A 20,409-nucleotide genomic window follows, 5' to 3' on the forward strand; every position below is an offset into this window, starting at 1 on the left:
CTGTTGTATGTAGTGTCTTGTCTTGTTTTAATTTTTATTTTTGCATTCTTGGTCAATTTTGTACTCTTTTGCTATCTGTCCTGAGCTGTGGTAACACATGCTTTTCCCCCCTTGGGATCAATAAAGTCTTGTCTTGTCTTGTCTTGTCTTGTCTTGTCTTGTCTTGGTATATGGGAGCTATGTCAAAAAATCCCAATCATATTTCATTTTGTAAAATAACTCTTGTTTTATTGGCAAGTGTTTTATGATTTCTGTTTAAAGGTGTGGATCACAGAAAAAAAACATTTTTTATTATTATTTCTGATTGTTTTCGGTCACTCAGAGTTTTTCATGCAGGCTTAACATGAAAATGGTCTCCTACGCCTATGTCCTGCATTAGCTTCTGTAGAAAACATACGGTGAAACTCTAGGATTTAAAAGGCTGGACAGATCTACGTCACACTGTCACATAACATTCATGGACTCACCCATCTTAGCACACAAGTCACGGCAAAGAAGGCTGCTGTTGGTTTAGCGTCCTGGAAACAGTAGAGAACATCTTGGCTAGGATAAGCTAACCATTAGCATTAGCAACTCCACCACAGCTGAACTCCTTCAGGCTTGTGTTATTTGTGGAGGTAAAACATCAAAATTGCAGAGCAAACAGAGTGAATGGTAGAGTTGTGTTGCTGTTAGCCAGTCAGAGGTAAGATGTTCAAATATCAGGAAATAAGACTCCAAATTTGTCATCTGAAGCTATTTTCTACTTTCTTAGAAAACATCTAAGGAGATTACAGAAACGACCAAAACTGGGTTAAGAACGGTCCAACGCACTATTAAAAACTGGTCTGATGAGTCCAGATGGACCCTGTTCCATAGTGATGGTGCATCAGGGTAAGAAGAGAGGCAGAGGAAGTGATGCACCCATCATGCCTAATGCCTACTGTAAAAGCCTGTGGGGGCAGTGCTATGATCTGGGCTTGCTGCAGTTGGTGAGGTCTAGGTTCAGCAACAGGATGTGCTCCAAGAATGAGGTCAGCTGACTACCTGAATATACTGAATGACCAGGTTATTCCATCTTCCCTGATGGCACGGGCGTATTCCAGGATGGCAATGTCAGGATTCATCGTGCTCAAATAGTGAAAGAGTGGTTCAGGAAGCATGAGACATCATTTTCACACGTGAATTGGCCACCACAGAGTCCAGACCTTAAACCCATTGAGAATCTCTGGGATGTGCTGAAGAAGGCTTTGTGCAGTGGTCAGACTCTACCATCATCAGTGCAAGATCTTGGTAAAACATTAATGCAACACTGGATGGAAATAAATCTCGTGACGCGGCAGAAGCCTTTCGAAACAACGCCACAGCAAATGTGAGCCATAATCAAAGCTAAATGTGGTCCAATTAAATATTAGAGTGTGACCTTTTATTTGGGCCAGGCTGTGTACATGAAGTAGTATAGCCTATGGTTGTCCACATCAAAGTAAGTTACGTCTGTCTGAAAAGCTATCAGGTTCCCAGAATGCACTGCTAGCTCGCTGATGCTGCATCAGTTGGCCTTATCGCCAACAGAGGGACAGACAGACCCTATAAAAGAGAGGAAAACACTTATCCTTCTCTCATTGTAAGGCTGCGTTGGTTTAATTTTAGACATAACACCACAGAAGGAGAGCACAAAAGTTTTTCCCAAATTCTAAATTTAACCGCTGCCCCACATCTCTCCCCTACCCTCTCGAGGCCTTTCATTCAGCCGAGGTGGCGAGGAAAGGATGGTTGAAATATAGCTCAAGGTCGGCCATGACTCTGTGTGGGGTGGGGAGGGGGGTCCAGGTCACTGCTGGGATGGGCGAGAAAAAGTGGGTGTTGTTTCTTTTTTTATGTGCTTTATGGCAGGTCTGAAAAAGTGGGAGAAGAGGCGGGTTGGGTGAAGTAAAGAGGGAAGGCTGTTTGAAACAGGAGCGTTATTACAGACGGGAACAGCAGACTGTTTAGACACAGCTGAAGAACGATTCTTCAGGATGCCAGAACCTCTCAAAAAGCCCGGTGAGCGTCTCCGTTCGTGTAACAACTGTTTTATTACAACAGGCACCTGTATCCCTTAAATGATGCTTTTCTCCTGGTAGGCCTTCATGTTGGTTTGCAGCAAATTCCTCTATTAAAGTCATTTACGCAGCATTTATTACTAATAATATGCTTCCGCTTGTAAATGTTTACCTTGTGTAGTTTCACAATAATGACTATGATCAAGGGTCAGAAGACCTGACTAAAAAGTGATAAATACCACATAGTTTGAGAGAAGTGTTTGTTTATATTTAAACAAAATGTGCATCAAATTTTAGTCTGTGGCCATTTTATTAGTTATAATTAAAAATAGAATTTTTTTTGATGAATTCAGTAAAAATTTTCACTAATTACAATAAAAAAAAACGAGTTGAACTTTGGTAAATCAGGTAAAGTACATTTTGGAAGATGGAAGTGAAGTGTTTTACACACGTTTGTGTCCTGATCAGTAACTACACTAGTTCCTCTCCAGTAAATCGAGTTCTTGCTTCATTTAGAAGCCCCAAGCTGCTTGGTGATGCACCAAAGAGCCAGAATACCGTCTGTAATTGGGTGTCCTCAGTTCAAAGCGTTTCCAGTAGTTTAATCGCGTCAGGAACTCGTGTCAGCCCGGCCCAGGTGGAAAGCGTGGAAACTCGACACCGACACATTTCCAGCATCTCTGCGCTGATAAAACCATCCAGAAATTCCATCCTGGCAAATGACTTTCCGAGGTTTTCCTTTGTCCTGAGTGAACGTGTGTGTGTAAGCCATTTCCCTTTGTTAAATTGGTCCAGCTTAAATAAGTTTTATATTTGTTTATTTTAGGTTTGCATGTTCTGAGTTTGAATGATGAAAGAAACAAGTCTTTATTTTTACTCGTGTGTTCTGTTATAAGGTGATAAAGTAGGAATGACTGACACGATGACACGAAGGGCAAATTATTCTTATTGGTCCACTTTGAAAATCATCAAAATAGCATCAAGGTAATCCTTCCCCATTCATCCTTCCACCTTATATCCTACATAGAAATCCTTGGACCATCTCCATCTGGGCCTCCGTTTCTGTCATGGTCTGCGTCTCCCTCATGTGTCTCCTTGTGTGCTCCATTCCCCTCTAAGAATTCCCCTTGTCTCTTTAGCCCCCTTCAGACAGGCCATGAAAAACGGAAATGTTCCGGTCTCTGTCCGAAAGACCTTTGTGTCTGAATACAAACATCCGGATAACGTTTTCCGTAATTTAACCGGACGACGCCCCTAGTAACAGGTCCGGACTTGTTACAGACAAGGTGGCTGCTTCAGACTGGTGAGGTCGAGTTCCAGACAGGGAGGAGGGGGAGGAAGAGGGGACCGGGGGACGCTGTGCGCACCTAGATAGCCCGCTGCTGTAGCATGCGGCAAACCATGGCAGCTCGCCTCCTACGGTACCGCCTAGACGCGCGACGGAGCGCTTCACACCGCTTCAGTGATTCCTTTAACCATTGAGCTTCATCATCCAGGTCTCTTATGCATCTTCGTGCGCGCAGAATTAGGTTAAAAACCGGATTGAATTGTCCCCACATATTCCAGAATGTCTATCTGAAAAGGGCTTTTGTGTTCCTCGTGTGTCCTCTAGGTTTCCCTCCTCAGATATCCCCCTCCCAGTTCCTGTGCTCCCGTGGCCCCCTTTAGTCACGCCCCTGTAGTTTTTCTTTCTGTAGTGTTTTTCCTTTAGTGTCAGCTCCCCCATTAGAATATTAGTTATGTTTTCTGCCCTTCTGGTCTTTAGGTTTTTCTCTTAGGTCATTTTCCTTTAGCTACAGCTGTTCACATTATTAGTCTCTCTAGTGTGTTTTTCCCATTGGTGTTTGAGGTTTTTCTCCCCCCTTGGATTATTAAGTTATGTTTCCTGCTCTTCTTGTCTTTAGGTTTTATTCTTAGGTCATGTTAGTTTCCTCCCTGATTAGTAACTCAGTTCACCTGGTCTCTCTCCCCACACACCTTGAGGCCATCTCCCTCTCATCCTCCCAAGTGTATAAAACCCTGTCTGTGTCTTAGTATTTTGTCGGTCCATTGTTTGGTGTCAGCGTTGTTTTGTTCCTCATCTCTAGATTTTGTGCTCTAAGTGAGCTTTCGTTCTCCAGGGTTTCAGGACATTGGTTTTTGGCTTCCTGTCCTTTTGGACTTTTTTTGTTCTACTTCCTAATAAAGGAATGTTTTCATTTACATCCACTCCTGCCTCATGTCGTTCTGGGTGTCTGCGTTTTGGGTCCAAACCTCCTCCAAGCTCTCAACGTGAGAGTGTCCTCAAATAGAAACCGAATAACATCGTAAATCAATCAAGAGGTTTTATTGTTTTGTAACAAAGTAAATAAAAACAGGCTTTTCATTGGTTTCTAACGTTGTTTTTAAATAAAATGTTTTTGACAAAGTATAACTGGAGGATGTGAATGAATGAAAGCCGTAAACTCCTGAAAAGTTTCCTCCAGTTGGATTTATTTGAATCAAAAGCTTCTTGCAGATTATTCATTTATTGTTTTACGTTGCACCGCCGTGTTCAACTGTTCGGGAGCTGGCCAGGATCTAAGATGCACCTCAGGATTCCTGGCGCATGGTGAGCGTGTTAAACACGTCCACTATTAGAGCGCTGGGGTAACTATTTTTAGGACTGCATTTTGGGAACAACTGTTTGGGAGCAGCGACGCTGAGCTCGTCTCGGAAACGTTCCCACCAGGAACAAAGCAGGAAGCCCAACAGGTGTTGCGCCACATGAGCACGTGTGAAGAGTTTCACACCAAAACGGCGGCATTTTCTCCGTAGGTCGCTCCACGAGAATCCTTTTCTTACTGACATTCCGGATTTGAGTGCTTTAGCTTTGACAACCGACAGAGTTTTAGTCACTTCATTTCTACATGTGACTCAAAATCCCAAATAAAAATCTGCCTAGAAAAAGGTTTTCTTTTTAACTTTTAAATTTCTTCCAAACTTTTCTTAATCTATGATTGTTTTGTGTGCTTTTTTTACATAATGACAGAGGTGTAAGTGGCCTTAAGGGTGCTGATAAGATCCCCACCGTGACCCTGAGGTCTGGAATTGTTGCTGATAACAGTTTGGACAGTCCTTTTTGTCTTTGCTTGAAAGAACACGGCTTACATTCCTTTAAATACAAAGGTTAAACCATATTTTGGACAAAATCTCATAATTATTTCAACATTTATCAGGTCTAATACCCTGTTTATGAATGCTGCCATGTTGCCGCTTTGGAATCTCCTTCTGGAGCAGAAAGGTTATTGTGCTTAATCAATATAATTGCAGTGGTCTCTAGTAGGAATGAATGCTTGGTAAGTCGTACTCTGGGGAAACAAAGCTCCAGTGCACCAGTTTCGGGAAGTGAAAGTGAGCTAAATCACAGCTGAGCTTCTGCAGGTTTTGGAGTCTTGGACATCTCGCCTCTGATTGGACAACAGCAACAAGACTCTACTGCTGATTTGAAACATTGATGCTTTATCTCTACAAATAACACAAGCCTGGAGGAGCCGTGTGGTGGAGTTGCTAATGCTAACAGTTAGCTTCTACTTCTACTTCTGAATGTTAAGTGACAGTGTGACGTAGAGCTGTCAAATCCTAAAGGTATACAGATAGGTGCAGGAAACTACTTCCATGCCAAGCCTGCATGAAAAACTCAGAGTGACCGATTACAATCAGAAATAAGATGTTTTTCAGTGTTTAATAGAACGTTTAATCTAATAACATTTTATAATATGTACACTAATACATAGGTCGGATCTTCAAGTGTAACTTACCACAATCAACCTGCCACCCTAGGGTTGTTTCCCTGGATGGTTCTGAACTACAACGTGCCAGTTCTTATCTTAAGAATCTGGCTATCAGGCGTGACAGCACACTTTCATTTGACATTCACATTAATCCATTACTTTCTAAAGCCAAGTCAAGAATCGGGGGTTCTATATCGCAGCAGGTCATCCTTTACTCATTCTCCAAACATTGGTCAAAATGACAATCCGTCCCATCTTAGATTACGGTGACATCATTTATAAGACTGCTTCCAAAACACTTCTTCATAAACTTGATGTCATCCCTTGTTTGCTTTAATACTGAATGTTCTCCTGTGACGGGAAAACTTTACGTAAAAAATTTCAAACACAAAGATGCAGAATGAGCAAATTCCCAGGTTTTCTGTCAGCTCGGTCCATGAGCAGCAGACTTTACAGCACAAACATTTTCCCTAATTTCACCAGATGAAACAGCAGAGAACGTCAGCTCTGCGTCAACTAGTAGAAGCTAACCATTAGTATTAGCAACTACACCCCTCGGCAGAACTCCCCCAGGCTTGTGTTATTTGTGGGAATTAAAACACCCACGTTGCAAGTCAGCGGTATAGTCGCGTTTCTGTTACCTAATACGGGGCAAGCTGTCCACATATCAGGAAACAAGACTCCAAAATCCTGCTGTCTGAAGCTATCCTCTCACTTTTACTTCCTGAACACGATGCACTGGAGCTTTGTTTCCCCAGACTTACAAGGCATTAATACCTACTAGAGACCACTGAAAATGTATTAAATAAACAAATGTTTCAAACCTTTAAGATAGCTGTAAGTTTTGAAGCCAAATTTGACGTGGAAACCATGTCGGCGACATCTGCTCTTCCATTTGTGTGAGAATCTACAATTCAGTGGTAATCGCTCGTCAGTGAAGGCTCACGACTATGACAGCGTTCAGCCAAAAAGGACTTTACCAACCCCCCAAAATAAACAAATATTCAAAACGTTTCCAATTATTTTCAACCCACCCTCTTTAGTTTCAGCTTTTGCAAAGAAACCGAAGACCCAGGAGGCCGAAGAAGGGTCCTCCGTGGTTTTTGAAGCGGAGACCGAGAAGCCTGACTGTAAAGTGAAATGGCAGCGCAGCTCGAAGGACATTGCCACTGGCGACAAATATGTGATCACAGCGGATGGAAGAAAGCACTCCCTCACTGTGAGAGGAATCGCCATGGAAGATGCCGACGTCTACGCTGTGATTGCTGGTGGTTCAAAGGTCAAGTTTGAGCTGCGGGTGGTAGTGAAGCCAGGTGGGAGGCTTTGATGCTACGGCTGCATCTGAGGGCTCTGCTAACTCACCTGGAGTCTGTGCACTCATCACCGAGCACGAAGCACATCAAAGCTTCAGAAAACCACCACGGCGGCCGATGCTCAATGCACTGCATGTTTCTAACATTATCTCACGAGTCACGGCATTTCTGATTGTGAAGGTTTCTGACAATTCCCCCAAACTCCAAATGTTCTTTTGAACTGTGAACAGCAAATTTTGACTATTTGTGTGCCACTGGACAACATTTGTGCCATTGGGTTACCACGCCTTGAACATTAGATTTATTAAGCGACGAACAAATCTTGACGATAGCGCTCAGCTCAGTGTGCCGGGAGCTCTGGGAGCTCCCGCCTGCAGCTGTCTCTAAACCTGTGCCGTCTGCTCGGTGACCTTGACCCTCACACTGGCACATTATTTCCCCATGAGTAACCACCACTTGACTATGGGACAGGCATGAGGGGCAGCTGATAGCGCATGGAAAGTTAGCTGGCTGTTTAAAAATGATAAGAAAACTGGGATATTTGAGTGATAAAAGATCACCAAAAGGATTTTAAAACTTCTAATGGAATTAAAAATCACTGAAATGTAGAAAATCTTTTTTCTATAACATCATAGAAACTCCACCTGAGGCCCGTACTGACGGACCTGAAGAGTCCAGCGTGAAACCAGAGCCGGTTGCAGCTCCCCCACAGGAACAAAACTCTGCTCCGACTCAGGACGCTCCTCCGGCTGAGGGTGTGTCAAACGATGTCAACATTCATTCACACTTTATTGCATTCATTCAGTTTGGTTTGAAACTGTGCTAAAATGTAAAAAATAAACTATTTTTAAATGTTTTCCTTTTCGTCTGTTAACTACACACGGCCATTTTCTCCTGGGTTTTTAGACAGGCACCCTGCAGACACCAGACAGGACCTGACAGGACTCTTCACAGAGAAACCTCAGTGTGGAGAAGTCACCGTGGGTGAGTGACTCTAATCTAACGAACACGTGCTTCATCAGGCACAGTTCTTTACCCGGTACAATCATTTCATTAGAGCACAAATGGATGTCGGATTCTGGGAGAAATTTAGACGTGGTTGAACACAAAAGCCTAAAACTGCAGCTATTTTTGACTTTATGTTGGATTGAATGCCTTAGTGATGAAACCGTATAACAACGCGTTCTTTTCAGGCGAAAACATCACATTTGTTGCTAAAGTCAACGCTGAATCGCTGCTGAAGAAACCGAGCATCAAATGGTTCAAAGGAAAGTGGATGGACCTCTCCAGCAAGTGTGGGAAACATCTGCAGCTAAAAGAGACTTTTGATCGCAACACAAAGGTACGCCAACACCAAACAGCTAAATACGGGCAAAAGGCTCAATGCTATCCATCTGCTTGGACTTTACTAAAGTGAGGGCCAAAGTATTATAAATGACAACCATATTTTCGAAGTCTTGAGAGTCTCTCCTACTCACCTGCACACAATCATGGTTCATCATAAGTCGTGTTCCACATAAATATTTTAATGAGTACTTGGACAGGATGCAGCACGGTAAGAGCCACATAGATCAACAACGGTCATCATCGGGCCAAAAAACTGAGTTTGTTTTTTATTTGGGCTGCATGTTGGTGCAGTTGGTAGCACTATTGCCTTGCAGTGAGAAGGTTGCAGGTTCAAAACTGGAGCCTTTCTTTATGTTCTCCTAACGCATGTGTGGGTTTTCTCTGGGTGCCAAAGACATGCATGCTATTGGAAACTCTAAATTGTCCCTCAGTGTACTTGTGATGGACTGGAGACCTGTCCAGAATGTCCCCTGGCTCTCAGCCGAGGACTGCTGCACCAGCTTCCCAAGATCTGAGCAAGGAAAACCAGTTCAGAAATGAAGTTATGAGGTTTTTTTTTTTTTGGTAAGTGGTATGAAAGCCTCAAAACATGTACTGAAACCAGCCACTTGGGGGCTTTTTTTTTGCTTAAACTTCCACAATACCTATCTGTCTCCTGAGTGGAGAGTGCCTCTTTGTCTTTTGTGGCTGCAGGTGTACACCTTTGAGATGCAGATCATTTCTGCTCAAGCCAACTTTGCCGGAGGTTACAGATGTGAGGTTTCGTCCAAGGACAAGTTTGACAGCTGCAATTTTGATTTGACTGTCCACGGTGGGTGTTAGCTATGATGCTAGTGGACCTGTCACCTTGCTGATTGTGTTGCACAAAGACTCACTTGCTGTCTGCTGTGCCTTTCAGAGGCCCGCGCTCCTGAAGGTTTGGACATAAGAGCAGCTTTTAGGCGCACGTAAGTATTTAAAGGGAAATGAAGTTAAATTAATCTACAACTGTTATTGTTATCTTGAAAATACTTGATGGTTAAAACTTTGATTTGAGTATTTTTTTATTGCAAATGTAGCTTTTCTGACTTAATGCATGAAGCAGTTTAGTTATTTTGGGTTAGTCTACTTTTTAATGAGCAATGTCATACAGTACACAGTAACCAAAACACGAACAAACTGTCATGTTATTTGTGTCTAAAATTCCATCCATCCATCCATTTTCATCCGCTTATCCGGAGTCGGGTCGTGGGGGCAGTAGACTAAGGCGAGAGGCCCAGACTTGCCTCTCCCCAGCCACTTGGGCCAGCTCCTCCGGGGAAATCCCAAGGCGTTCCCTGGCCAGGTGAGAGACATAGTCCCTCCACCGTGTCCTGGGTCTACCTTTAGGTCTCCTGCCGGTTGGACGTGCCCGGAAAGCCTCACCACGGAGGCGTCCAGGAGGCATCCTGACCAGATGCCCGAGCCACCTCAACTGGCTTCTCTCGATGTGGAGGAGCAGCGGGTCTACTCAGAGCCCCTCCCGGATGGCTGAGCTTCTCACCTTATCTCTAAGGGAGAGCCCAGCCACTCCTCGGAGAAAACTCATTTCGGCGGCTTGTATCCGCGATCTCGTTCTTTTGGTCACTACCCAAAGCTCATGACCATAAGTGAAGGTGGGAACATAGATCGACCGGTAAATCGAGAGCTTCGCCTTCTGACTCAGCTCTCTTCACCACGACAGACCGGTATAACGCCCGCATCACTGCAGATGCAGCACCAATCCGCCTATCAATCTCACGCTCCAGCTTTCCCTCACTCGTGAACAAGACCCCAAGATACTTAAACTCTTCCACTTGGGGCAGGACCTCATCCCTGACCCGGAGAAGGCATTCTACCCTTTTCTGAATCAAGACCATGGTCTCAGATTTAGAGGAGCTGATTCTCATACCAGCTGCTTCACACTCGGCTGCGAACCGCTCCAGCGAAAGCTGAAGATCACGTTCTGATGAAGCCAACAGGACCACGTCATGTGCAAAAAGCAGAGAGCTAATCCTCAGGCCACCAAAACGGATGCCCTCCACACCTTGGCTGCACCTAGAAATCCTGTCCATAAAGGTCATGAACAGAATCGGTGACAAAGGGCAGCCTTGACGGATTCCAACTCTCACTGGGAATGAGCCCGACATACTGCCAGCAATGTGGACCAAGCTCTGACACCGGTCATACAGGGACCTAACAGCCCATATCAGAGGGCCTGGTACCCCATACTCCCGGAGTACCCCCCACAGGGCCTCCCGATGGACGCGTCAAACGCCTTCTCCAAATCCACAAAACACATGTAGACTGGTTGGGCAAATTCCTACGCACCATCCAGGATCCCCCTAAGGGTACAGAGCTGGTCCAGTGCTCCACGGCCAGGACGAAAACCACATTGCTCTTCCTGAATCTGAGGTTCAACAATCCGATGGACCCTCCTCTCCAGAACCCTTGAATAGCCCTTACCAGGAAGGCTCAGGAGTGTGATCCCCCTTTATTTGGAACACACCCTGCAGTCCCCCTTTTTAAATAAGGGAACCACCACCCCGGTCTGCCAGTCCAGTGGGACTGCCCCCGATGTCCACGATATTGCAGAGCAGCGTCAGCCAACACAGCCCCACAACATCCAGAGCCTTAAGGAACTCCGGTCGGATATCATCCACCCCAGGAGCCTTGCCACAGAGGAGCTTTTTAACCACCTCAGTGACCTCAGTACCATAGATTTGAGAGGCCAATCCAAAGTTCCCAGACTCTGCTTCCTCACTGGAAGATGTGTTGGTGGGATTGAGGAGGTCTTTGAAGTATTCTGCCCACCGATCCACAACATTCTGAGTAGAGGTCAGCAGCACACCGTCCCCACTATAGATAGTCTTGGTAGCGCACTGCTTTCCCCCCCGAAGCGCCGGATGGTGGACCAGAATCTCCTCGAAGCCGTACAGGAGCCTTGCTCCATGGTCTCACCGAACTCCTCCCATGCCCGGGTTTTTGCCTTGGCGACCTTCCGAGCCGCGCTCCGCTTGGACTGCCGGTACCACATTTCTGTGTTTATTCCTTGTATTTGACTCTCAAACCTTTGCTGTTGTTTGTAAAGGTCATCACATGATGCCAAATCACACTAAGTTCACGTTTGCTCGTGATGTGAAGCGAAGCGGCGGCATGTGAAACAATCAGAAAATAACTACCTTCATTCCAGAGGGGAGATCCTTTCAAACCAAGGTGGTTCAATACAGGTCCTTTAAATTGAATTTTAGAGTGGGAACAGAAGCAACGTAGAATGAGATCTACACTTTCACAGGAACGGTTTTAGGTGCAAAATATTATTAAATATTTCACTTTGCTGATAGTTGATAAAAAAAAGTTTGTTTGGAGAAATCTGATATTTAGTAGAGTAAAACGTGCTTATTTATGATTAGTAGTAGTAATAGGTTGTAGTCCTTTTATTATAATTATTATTCTCTCGTGGCCCTTTTTCGTCCCCCTGCACTTGAGCCAAAACAAATCCGGTGTTTTGGGTTTTGCAGCCGAGTCTGGAGACGGATCACATGAGGAGAACTCAAGAAATCTAAACACAATCATTGAAATAGCTGGAACTGTGTTGATCTTTGACTATCTACATGCTAATTAGCACACGCTGGCATGCATTGGCTCTTTCTAATCTCCTGCTGCTTCACAATCAAAACACCAGAGCCAGCTGCACAAACAGGGCCGGTTTGATGGTTTGATCACAATGAAAGTGCAGGATGTGTTAAGACACCCGGGCTTTTCAGTAGTCGCGCTCTTCCAGGAGGGGTGGGGGGTGTTTCCAAACACAGGAAGTGTTACTTCACCACACAGACCAGAGGCTCATCCGTGTGATCAGAGGCACGCGACATCCTCGTCCTTATCGTCCATCCCACTGATAAAAGACGAGCAGTTTAGTGACTGTTTGTCTGAGCTGAGTGTTTTGTGTTGCTTCTGCCTGAATTACAGCTGATGCTTTGTGACTTTGGAGGGATCGTTTTGTAGTTTTCAGGATTTTTTTTATGATTTTCTTTCTTCCTCAGTCCTGAATACAGAAACAGCAAGACTAATGGTGCCGTCAACCACAGAAGAAAACAAAAAAAAGAATTCATAAGAAAATATCAGTCAATACATTTTCTATGTTTAAAGAATTTAAAATAACACGTTTTAATTCATAAAGATTTTTAAACAATGTTCTACATTTTACATTAATTAAAAAACACATAAAAATTCAAAGACACAAAACTTTGGTCAACAAAGATCAACAACATTAAAAGATATTTCCCAAAATAAAAACTTTGGACACATCAGCTTCTGTTTCCATGTTTCTTTTGAGTTTTACAGAATGATCCACTCAGATCTCTTCATTTATTGAATTCACATCTATGGTTTCACCACATGTCCCCATTTCTTTCAGCTCACTCAGACTTATTAACCCGTTTCAAATTTTGGTTAAGACTTTTTTATTTATGTATGAGGGTATATTTGATCAGTCACATCAACATGTACTTTTCTTTTGGACATGGAAGTAACCGGATGAGCTTTATGATTTCTGCAGAAGTATAGATGGAGATTCAGGAGAGCTGGACTTCAGCGGTTTACTGAAGAAGAGGTGAGTCAATTACCAGTAATCTATATAAATGAAGAGTTGATTCAGAATTTTGTAATCCAGATCTTTCTCTCTTTCTTTCTGCACCATCATTTTTATTCAGAGGGTAAGCCATTTTGCTTTTGCACGCTAAATATAATTGTTTATAAACTGACCGTGTCCATCAACTCTGAGCCCGTCTACACTCAAAAACATTAATTCTAAGAAAGTTAAAAAAAAGCCTAATATTTAAAAATAATTTATCCTATTTTTATTTTAAAATGAAAGTTACTTGACGAGAATTCTTAAAACTAGCAAAATAATCTAAATTTGATTTATTTGCTAGTTTTAAGAATTCTAGCCAAGCAACATCTGCTTGACTCGTTGGTAATGTTTTTACTCAAAATAAGAATATTTGGATCCGTTTTTAAGGATGCTTACCTTTTTGTAAGTAATTTTATGTTTCTAGAGAATAATTTATTTTCTGGGCTGCACAGTGGCGCAGTGGTTAGCCCTGTTGCCTTGCAGCAAGAAGGTCCTGGGTTCACATCCCAGCCTGGGGTCTTTCTGCAGGGAGTTTGCATGTTCTCCCTGTGCATGCATTGGTTCCCTCCAGGTACCCCGCCTTCCTCCCACAGTCCACAAACATGACTGTCAGTATAATTGGTCTCTCTAAACTATCATTAGGTGTGGGTGTTTGTGCATGGTTGTTTGTCCTGTGTGTCTGTGTGTTGCCCTGATGGACTGGCAATTTGTCCAGGGTGTACCCTGCCTGTATGCCACTGCTGTAGATAGCCCTCCATGAACTTGCATGGACAAGTGGATACAGAATAATGGATGGATAATAGATTTTCTTTTACACTTAAAATAAGATAAAATATCTAAAAATAATTGTTTTGGGCTTTTTCACTTTCTTACAAATATTTTTTTGCAGTGTAGAGCACGTGGCGTTTGTATGTTTACCATCTTTAAATTCACAATTTCACCGCATTATTCTTTTTTTTTTGTTTTTGTTTTTTACAATTTTGTGTTTCATGTATAAAACTTTTTGTTTCATCTCACTTTTTCTATAACCTCAGGTTTCCTCTCTGCAGCCGTTTTTACAAGACAATGCCGTGGTGGCATCAAAGGGCCTTGTCCTTTATGAGTGGTCAGATCGTGGTGATATTGTGGCGCAATTGTGCCCTTTTTATAAAAGATCAGGCGATGGCGGTATAAAGGGGGATATGAGCGGTCCCTGTCCTGCTGCAGACTTCCATTTTACTTAGACATAACTTGCTTTTCATTGCGATCGAAGCCGCGCTCGTTCAGTTTTTTTGACAAGCTGCTCCTAAACGTATCTGTCCTCCACAGTCCCTGTGCAGTCTTTGGTGATCTGACCTCCAGCTCTAATGGAGAGAAGCTCCTGGAGCTCTGCATAGCTCCAGTTTGTCAACCCAGCCGGTTCTGTTTACAAAAGCAAAACTTACAGCTCATTTGATACTTTCATTTTCAATGTAGTTGCCCGCCGGACCACGGCGGTAACTCCCAACGCCATCATGACAGCTCCCTCTGTTGCACAAAGGCGCAATTGTCATGTATAAGACAGACAATTACCACAATATTACTACCTAATGAGGCCAAACGAATGCTGCAAAATTCATGCATCACAATGCCAGCAAGGCGCGTTTAAAGGACACACCGTTGCGGTAATATTACTTTGATTTGCCAGTGTCTTGTAAAAAGTGTTGCATGAGCAGCATTTGTATATAATCAGAAAAAAACTTTGCATGTTCATGTTAAATTAAAAAGCACTCATAATAGTTTTGAAGTTTTTAGCTATTTGCATTAAAACCTTTACCTGTAGAAAGAACAATGTACACAGAATTTATCAATGTTTGTAAATGAAGTACAGGAATGTTAACGTCCCTTTGTATCTTCTATAGGAGCACATCAGGAAGGTAAGATGTTTTTTTTTCTTTCTTTATAAAATAATAAGCATAACTGTGTCTACCACTGGGGGGCAGTACAGGAGAGGAGAACGTAGGTGTGGGAGAGAAGGAGAAAGAATTAAGATGGATGCCTGATATAGCTCCATGTGACGCAGGTTCAAATAAAGTTTGGAAAAAGAAATCTCGCCTAATCGTGCCACTTTCTGGTGTACAGACGACCATAACAATAACTGGATCTTAGGCCTATTTGGACAATATTCTACTGAAAATGATAAAACTATTTCCCACTTAAGTATTGAATTATTTTAAAATCAATTACGCCTCTCTTAATATAAAAGTATTTTCATCAATAATGAAATCAGTGATAAACAAGTTCTCATCTGGTGAGACAGCCTGTGTGACGGTGGTATTCCACACGGCGCCGGGCCTGGTTTTAATCATCTTCTGGTTTCCATTTGCTTAGCAAACCTGCGCACGTGAACTCTGACCCCGACATCGACGTGTGGAACATTCTCAGCCATGCTCGTCCTTCAGAATATGAGAAGATTGCATTCCAGTACGGCATCACTGACCTGAGAGGGATGCTCAAGAGGCTGAAGAAGATGAAGAAGGAGGAGAAGAAAAGTGAAGGTCGGCACGTCGAACCTGCGACATGCATCACTTCAATCATTTTTCACGTATTTAAGGATTCTTGTGGTATTTTTTATGTTTTCAAACAGCTTTCCTCAAAAAGTTGGACCCTGCCTACCAGGTATCAAAGGGACACAAGATCAAGCTTGCCGTTGAGGTTGCTGACGAAAACATGGAGGTGAAGTGGCTAAAGAACGGACAAGAAATCCAAAAATCTGGAAGGTTTGAACGGTTTCCTAGAGAGGTTTTTATGCTGAATCTGGCTTTTTATGACTTCTCATTTTTCTTTCCTTCTCCTTCTGGTCTTTCTCCAGCAAGTAAGTGCCACAACCTAAAGAGAGAAATAAGGAATATTCAAAGTTTTTCCTAAAATGAAAAAGTGTTTTCCTGATGTGAAAATCACATTTTTAAAGGTACATATTTGAGAGTGTTGGCAACATGCGCTACCTCACAATCAACCATTGCTCCCTAGCGGATGACGCGGCGTACGCGTGCGTGGTGGGAGACGACAAATGCACCACTGAGCTTTTTGTTAAAGGTAAGAGAGATGTTAGAGTAGCTTGCAGAAGATTTTGTTTAATCTTTAATTTTCATCTGTTTCCTGTAGAGCCTCCGGTCATGATAGTGAAAAGTCTGGAGGATCAGATGGTTATGAAAGGCGAACGGGTGGAGTTGATGTGTGAGGTCTCAGAAGAAGGAGCAAATGTTAAATGGTGAGATATTTCAGCGTTTTTGTGAATAAGAGATGCAAAAAATGCATAAATCATAAAAGATTAGAACATATAATTGTATTGCTCTCGTTCAGTAAACAGCTTCTTTTTTTTCAATACAGGGAGAAAGATGGTGTTGAACTGACCAGAGATGAGTCTTTGAAATATCGCTTCAAGAAAGATGGCTGCAAACACTTTCTGATCATTAACGAGGCTACAAAAGAGGACTGTGGTCACTATAAGGTCAAAACGAATGGCGGAGAGTCGATGGCTGAGCTCCTGGTGCAGGGTGAGTGTGCGACATGCTGGGGGTGGCGCTTGTGTAGGCGAGAAATTCTCCAACACATTCTCATAACTTGGCAGTCTCCCTGTTCTTGGCATCCCGTCTATCTTGGTGCTGCTCTCATAATTCTGCCACATTCCAGCAGCAAGGACAGGCAGCTGAAGTTAGAGGATGTAAATTTTACCTGAAGGACACACTGGGTTGTATTAGTGTCCATGGAAGCACGGTGGTGGTTTGTGAATCAGGCCTAGTCCACACGTAGCCGGGGTTTTTTAAAAACGAATATCCGCCCCTCCAAAAACTTGCATCCACACCACCTCGTTTTAAAACAAAACTCTGTCCACACGTACCCGGATAAATACGTTGTTAAGGACATGCCAGACCTGTAGGCGGCAGTACTTCCCCCGTTCTTAACCTCGTCCTTCGTCTGTGGTCTTCCGCAAGGAGCAGTAATTCCGCTTGCAAAAACAAACAAGCAGAAAGCGCTTGGACAATTGATAAAGCGAGCGCAGCTCTGAGGGCATCCATGCTGTCGGCTAGTGTAAACACAGGTCGCACACGTGATGTCAGCATTTTTTTGTCGCGGAAAGTGACGTTGCAGACCTTAAAACTCCGGTTTTGTCTGTCCACACGCAGACACCCAAAACGGAGAAAACGCAGATCTTCACTTTGGCCGGAGTTTTTAAAAAGATCCGTTTTCGTGTGAAAAAACTCCGTTTTCGTGTGGATGACAGGCCAAAACGTAGAAAAATATCTACGTTTTGGCAGATCCCCGGCTACGTGTGGACAGGGCCTCAGGCCTGTGGTAAATTAGAGGATGAAATTAGCTAATCTGAAAACGAGTGGATCCTCCAGCATCTCAACCAGCAGATACTGGAATAGGCACCAGCTCGCTGTGGTCCTGATCAGGGTTCAGTGGACTGGGAGAAGAGGAAAGGGTTTTAGGGGTAACTTGTGATGGTTTTGCACAGAGGACCCAGAAATTCAGCCACGAAGCATGAGTGGGTTTAACTAACAAGAATCAGCGTTGTAGTTCAGGACACGGGGAACCTCGGACCTCTTCAACTGGCTTCAGTTTCTCCCAGACTCAAAAATTTTATCGACAATCCGAAAATGTGCTCCATAAAAAGGCCGCGTTTGTGAGAACGTGTGTGTGAAGCGTTCATCCGGTTACTGAAACCCAAAAAGATCGAGCCATTCAAGAGATTTGATTCGTTACTGATGTCACATCACCACTAGAGATCCACTGTGCAAAAGGCGAAGCAGGAATAATCCAGCAGCATGAACCTGGAGGCAAAAACCGGAGCATGGAAAGAGCACGAGGTGGATCATCTGCCAGGGAGAGTGGCATGACTCAGGCGGGACGTCTCAGGCTGATCAGGGAAAAGGGAGTGCAGAGTGAATGCCTATGAAGAGGAAAACTAAACTGAATGAACTAAAAAATAAACTGGTTGTAGCCGTTAAAGAGGCGCTAATAAACCAGCAAATAGTTATGGAGCGCAGCCACTGCTGCAGCTCACCCCTCCCCACGGGGATGGGTCCAGTGTGGAGATGTCATTTCCCCAGTGTGATGATGACTAACGGGACTTTACAGAAAATAAAAACAAGAACTATTTCAATTACAAACTCCTTGAACATGGACACCAAGAACGGCTGAGCCACCTGTTCTTCACGTGGTTCTGGTTTTCCTGAAATGTTCTCATGATAGGTTGTCTCGCCAGGGTTGGGGTGGGGGCAGCGTGTTTGGGGTTTCATTTAACACCTTTTCCAAGTGTCTTCAATCTTAGGAATGAAATCAGCAATAACACATAAAAAATACTTCTCTGTTGTCATTTTCTAAATGATTTAATTAAAAAAAGGTTTTAAAGAAATTCTGTATTTTTACTTGTAATCATGAGAAAACAAGCTACATTATCTCCAGATTAAAGACTCTCTCTTGGTTCCTGCCTTTGAATATCAAGTTATAATTGAATATTTTTATAAACTCTCATGATTTAAATACTTTAGGTCTCCCTCTGTGTGTGTTTCGTGAGTTTAGTAAAGATTTAAACCTGGATTTTGTGTTCTTTGTCCTGTTAAGTTTTTCTGGTTGGGTAATTGAACTTCAGCCCTGCCGAGAATGATCAGCTGCTTTCATGCAGCAGGGATCAACACTTCAGCCAGCAGCAGAGCTCCCAATTACAATTCCATTCCCACCATTCCCACCTCTCCTCCACTGGTGGTGAAAAACACCAGAAACTCTTCCCCTCCTTCTTTATCCTCCACTATTCGATGAATTCACTTTTCCCCTTGCTTCTGTTGCTAAGCTTCATCCCACCACCGAAAACCTCACACGTCAGCTTTATCTGTTTGATGACGGTGCAGAGAAAGAACTAGAAGTCTACCAGAGCATCGCAGACCTGACGGTGAAGGCGAAGGACCAGGCTGTCTTTAAGTGCGAGGTGTCGGATGAGAACGTGAGGGGAACCTGGTACAAGAATGGTGTGGAAGTCAAAGCTGATGCTAGGATAAATATCTCACATATTGGCAGGTGAGTTTTAAAAATAAAAGCAAATATGTTTAGATTCTCCACTGTGCAGAGACCTAGTTTGGACGTCCTACAGACGTGGTCTGGACCGACAGACTCGATACAGACACGATCTGCACGTCCATACGACGTGACTGTTTGCAGGGGACGACATCTTAAACTAAATCCTTGAACCTATAGGATCCACAAACTGACCATTGATGAGGTGAAACCCGAGGATGAGGGAGACTACACTTTTGTACCGGATGGCTACGCTTTCAGCCTTTCTGCTAAACTCAACTTCTTGGGTAACAATTGTTATTTAGCTTTTAAACTTCAAATATTTCATTTGAGCTCCTCAAAATGTGCTTCTTTGTCTCTTCTCAGAGGTGAAGATTGATTACGTGCCACGCCAAGGTAAATGACAACAGATTTACTCTGTGACTGGCAAGCCAGCCTCGTTTTAAGACCATGGTTGGTTTTACTTCCTAAGATCCTCCCAAGATCCACCTTGACTGCATGGGTCGCACCGCTGAGTCAACCATCGTGGTGGTGGCTGGAAACAAACTGCGTCTGGATGTCCCGATCACGGGGGATCCTGCTCCCACAGTGATCTGGACCAAAGGAGAGAAGGTAAGGATGGCATAAAACCTGTTGTAACCAATCAGCTGACAGGAGGCGTCTGTCTGGAGAGCTTTAGGTAAGGTCTGACATCTGAAGCTTGCTGAGGAAGCAGAACATCACTCATTAACTAATACAAACATCCCTAGCAGATTCAAAAAGGCATGCAACCTTCATCCTAAAACAATGATCTTGGCTGCATGAGAGGTCACATAAGCTCTCTGTTATCACTGGCTTTTACTGCTTTGCTGTAGGGTAGTTCTGTAAAAGAAGGAGGAGAGAAAGAAGGGCAGTCGGCCTCTTGGATCTTAAACGATGGAGAGGTAAGGGACTGTTTGTTTTCTTGCGCATAACTCAGCATGTATTGTCCTTTTGTGCTTCAGTCTTACCTGTTTTTACCTGTCTGACGCTCTAAGCTCAGCACATGCAATTCTAATTATGCCAAACAAGTATGAATATGATATTTATTTGAACACTTATTGTATGTTTTTAATGTAATCCTATTTAAAATGATACCAGAAGAATATCCTTTAAAAATGATACTGCCCCTTACCGTTCCACACTTTGTTTGTTCGAAGTAGGAGAGGCACCTGATCATGCTCATGCTGTTTTGGTTTTCTCTTGAAAACATTCACAGAAATGTGTCCAGCTGTTGGTGAGCATGCACATTTGTTTTTGCACTAAAAGTCCAACAGACTAAAAATTGCACG

At 43.4% G+C, this 20,409-nt stretch overlaps 1 protein-coding gene across 2 annotated transcripts in view; it reads left to right on the plus strand.

Annotated features, from left to right (window-relative positions):
- The first annotated feature begins 1,873 nt into the window (after positions 1-1,873).
- Positions 1,874-20,409, plus strand: part of mybpc3 (myosin binding protein C3) — a 39,777-nt gene continuing 21,241 nt past the window's right edge. The window contains exons 1-17 of one of the 2 annotated variants that reach the window (XM_054732010.2): positions 1,874-2,022; positions 6,817-7,086; positions 7,722-7,841; positions 7,993-8,070; positions 8,280-8,428; positions 9,127-9,244; positions 9,332-9,380; positions 12,989-13,042; positions 15,413-15,579; positions 15,669-15,801; positions 15,993-16,117; positions 16,187-16,292; positions 16,412-16,578; positions 18,937-19,102; positions 19,280-19,386; positions 19,466-19,495; positions 19,572-19,711. In XM_054732010.2, coding sequence (XP_054587985.1) covers positions 1,998-2,022; positions 6,817-7,086; positions 7,722-7,841; positions 7,993-8,070; positions 8,280-8,428; positions 9,127-9,244; positions 9,332-9,380; positions 12,989-13,042; positions 15,413-15,579; positions 15,669-15,801; positions 15,993-16,117; positions 16,187-16,292; positions 16,412-16,578; positions 18,937-19,102; positions 19,280-19,386; positions 19,466-19,495; positions 19,572-19,711 — 2,004 coding nt within the window. In that variant the 5' untranslated portion in view covers positions 1,874-1,997. Of the gene's footprint in view, positions 2,023-6,816; positions 7,087-7,721; positions 7,842-7,992; positions 8,071-8,279; positions 8,429-9,126; positions 9,245-9,331; positions 9,381-12,988; positions 13,043-15,412; positions 15,580-15,668; positions 15,901-15,992; positions 16,118-16,186; positions 16,293-16,411; positions 16,579-18,936; positions 19,103-19,279; positions 19,387-19,465; positions 19,496-19,571; positions 19,712-19,953; positions 20,023-20,409 lie in introns of both variants that reach the window. The other variant, XM_070555041.1, reaches the window with a different exon arrangement.

The sequence above is a fragment of the Nothobranchius furzeri genome, chromosome 9 (assembly GCF_043380555.1).
Source record: "Nothobranchius furzeri strain GRZ-AD chromosome 9, NfurGRZ-RIMD1, whole genome shotgun sequence".
NCBI lineage: Eukaryota > Metazoa > Chordata > Actinopteri > Cyprinodontiformes > Nothobranchiidae > Nothobranchius > Nothobranchius furzeri.